Source organism: Buceros rhinoceros, unplaced genomic scaffold (genome assembly GCF_000710305.1).
Source record: "Buceros rhinoceros silvestris isolate BGI_N320 unplaced genomic scaffold, ASM71030v1 scaffold15651, whole genome shotgun sequence".
In the NCBI taxonomy this organism is placed as follows: Eukaryota; Metazoa; Chordata; class Aves; order Bucerotiformes; family Bucerotidae; genus Buceros; species Buceros rhinoceros.
This window is the reverse complement of record NW_010394077.1, coordinates 71,572-74,475: the sequence shown is the minus strand read 5'-3', so window position 1 is coordinate 74,475 and position 2,904 is coordinate 71,572. Positions and strand designations below refer to the sequence as shown.

Sequence of the window (2,904 nt, the reverse complement as noted above, 5' to 3'; positions counted from 1 at the left end):
TTTTTAAAAGAAACAAGAAGTGGTAAAAGTGTTGCAGATATCTTTGTACATGAGTAGACTAATGTCTGTGTAGTTTGAAGAAAAATCATCTAGAAGGCAACATTATTTAGGCTGAGTTCTGTTTTGTAATTTGGTTGCCAGCTTGATTGCCTGCATTTGCATAGGTGCAGAAACAATGAATCCTTGAGAGCACTAGCAATACAGAGCCTTTTTTGCACCATTTTAAAGGCTGAGTTTTCTGTGTTCTTTTTGAAAGAGATAATCACAAACCATGTGTTAGAGAAGACACACTTGCTACTTCTCCTTTCACAGGTCCAATGATGCACCAGCAGCCTCCCTCCCAGCAGTACAACATGCCACAAGCTGGTGGCCAGCATTACCAGGGGCAGCAGCCACCCATGGGGATGATGGGCCAAGTTAACCAAGGAAATCACATGATGGGCCAGAGACAGATTCCTCCATACAGGCCACCACAGCAAGGTAGGACTTCACTTCACTGTTTTTACATTGATTTTAAATAAACATCTTTAAAACGATTTGAAATCACTTCCTTGCTTACAACAAATTTTGCTCAAATCACAGACTTTGTTTGCAGACTCTTTTCGTTACCCTTTTAAGGGTGGTTCTTGCGGCAAAAGATTACTGATATCACCATGAAACATGAAGACGAGTGGGGTTTTTTTTGAGTTCTGACAAGTACCTAAAAATACACATCTCAGATATGCTGATGCAGGATTCTGTTTTGATATTTAAATGACAGGTACAGAAAAGGAACAGAGTACCTGCTTGTTTCTAATTTGCTCAATTACAAAACAGGAACCATGTTCTGCAGTCTTGCTTCTCTATTTTTCCAGTTCTTTTTGAAAAGAAATAACTGTTTTTAACACCTTAGTCTGTTATACACATGTTCCTAAAATGAGCTTAAAACTGGTTTGATTTATATGTACTCGATCTAGTGCAGCCAAACAACTATGCGTGCGTGTGTGTATTTATATAAATATGTAGATACATTTATTATTTTTTTTAAGTAAATTGTGTTACATATGTTGTCTGAAATGCAACAATATGGGTGGGAAGTACAGTTGAGAAATATTTCTCATACTAAACTCAGAAATTAGCAGACTTTATAACAGAGAAAACAAGTTATTTACGTATTGACTGGTTGTGGTTTTTCAGGCCCACCACAGCAGTACTCAGGCCAGGAAGACTATTATGGGGACCAATACAGTCATGGTGGACAAGGTCCTCCAGAAGGCATGAACCAGCAATATTACCCTGATGGTAATCTCTCATAAATGTTAACTTTCCCATTTTCTATACCTGCCCAGTACTAATGTAGTCTTATGCCCAAAATTAGGGATGAGGCAAGAATAGTAATTGGATGTCATACCTCACATTGACAAAACCTTCCAAATTCAGAATTGTTACTGTAGGCTAAGTTACTATGACTAGTTAATTTTGCAGCTTACTCAAAGCATGTATCTTGTAATACTCCCGTTTGAAACTCTTAACAACAGTTTTAGTATTTCAAAATGAAGTTCCGTGATTGGTTTATCTAAAAGTATGGAGTATATGCATTATAATTGAGATGAATTAAAACAGTCGTAACTTTATTACAAATAAGAAAGGGGGCAATATCCTTGTATTAAAGATTTTATTGAAGTGGGAAAACTTGCTAAAAAGTTGTGTTTTTTCTGTAAGTATTCTAGTTTTTAACTTAGTGTTTGGTTTTCATGTAAGTCACATGAATGTGTAATTGCTGCTATGGTACAGGCCTTTAGTTTAATTATTACAAAGGATTCAAACGGTCCCTGCCCGGAGGAGATTGTAATTGTGAATCCTCTTTAGAAGTGCCCTCAGTGCTTTCAAGACAAGTCCGGAATTTTGAATTTCATAAAGCTGTGCTCCTACCTCTTGGAATTTAGAGTGCTGAAGGCTACTGGATTGTGTTATAATTTAGAAAAGTTGCAATTAACCTGTTTTTAGGCTGAGCAGAGACTGGGAGAGCAAAGACGCTTACTCATGACTACTGCGATAACCGTGTGTGCAACTTAATGCCATCTTAGGAAGTTCAAGGAACGTGGTAGATGTTAGCATCTTAATGTGTACAAAGCAAAGCCATGTAATTGCCAAAGCAACTACTCATGGCAAATAAAAGGATACAAGGTAGTTGTTTGAATTTTAATTTCTATTAAATTGATTTTTAAACTATATCAAACCACATCTATATAAGCTTATGTGTGTTATTTTTGGTGACATACAGTTATTTTACAAGTTGCATTAACCTGTAATTAGTAAGCTTTTATTTTGGAACTTCTGTGTCATACACATGAATTTTGAATGGCTACAGGCAATTTCCTGAAGTAAGAGCAATTTGATGTTACCATTTGATGAACAGCTCTGTGGCACCACAGATTACTTCTGTAAGATCTATTCCTTTCAAAGATTCATTCTTTATCATTACCTCATTATTACTCTGATAGAGAACATAGACAGAATATATTATAAGACCAGTTTAATGATTATGTATTTATATTAGATTCAGTCAATGACTTATGGTACAATTGCAGAGCTAATTACAAAGACCACTTAGTTTTAGAACCCGTTTCTCCTTTCCTTATTTTTATTCCAAACTTAATGTAATTAGTATAATTTAATTTCAAATGTAAACAAAATTTTGGCTTGTTTTCTTGACCAAGTTGACAGTAAGATATATTTTGGTCATCTGTAAGACAAAATACATTTGTTTATAAACAACAACAGGTAGGGTGCTTACTGCATCTATTAGTTTCTTAGAGACGCATGTAGTCTCTGAAAGGGAAGGGTTGTTTTTAACGATTCTATCAGGACTGGAATGTAAAAGGAGGAGTTTTCTTAAGACTTGTAGGAATTCTGTTTGTAGGG

The 2,904-nt window shown here is 35.5% G+C and overlaps 1 protein-coding gene across 1 annotated transcript in view; it reads left to right on the top strand.

Moving 5' to 3' along the window:
* The first annotated feature begins 316 nt into the window (after nt 1-316).
* SS18 (synovial sarcoma translocation, chromosome 18) overlaps nt 317-2,904 on the top strand; it is a 10,753-nt gene continuing 8,165 nt past the window's right edge. Inside the window, exons 1-2 of the mRNA XM_010145131.1 lie at nt 317-480; nt 1,177-1,281. Of these exons, the coding sequence (XP_010143433.1) occupies nt 318-480; nt 1,177-1,281 (268 nt within the window). The 5' untranslated portion in view covers nt 317. The remainder of the gene's footprint in view (nt 481-1,176; nt 1,282-2,904) is intronic.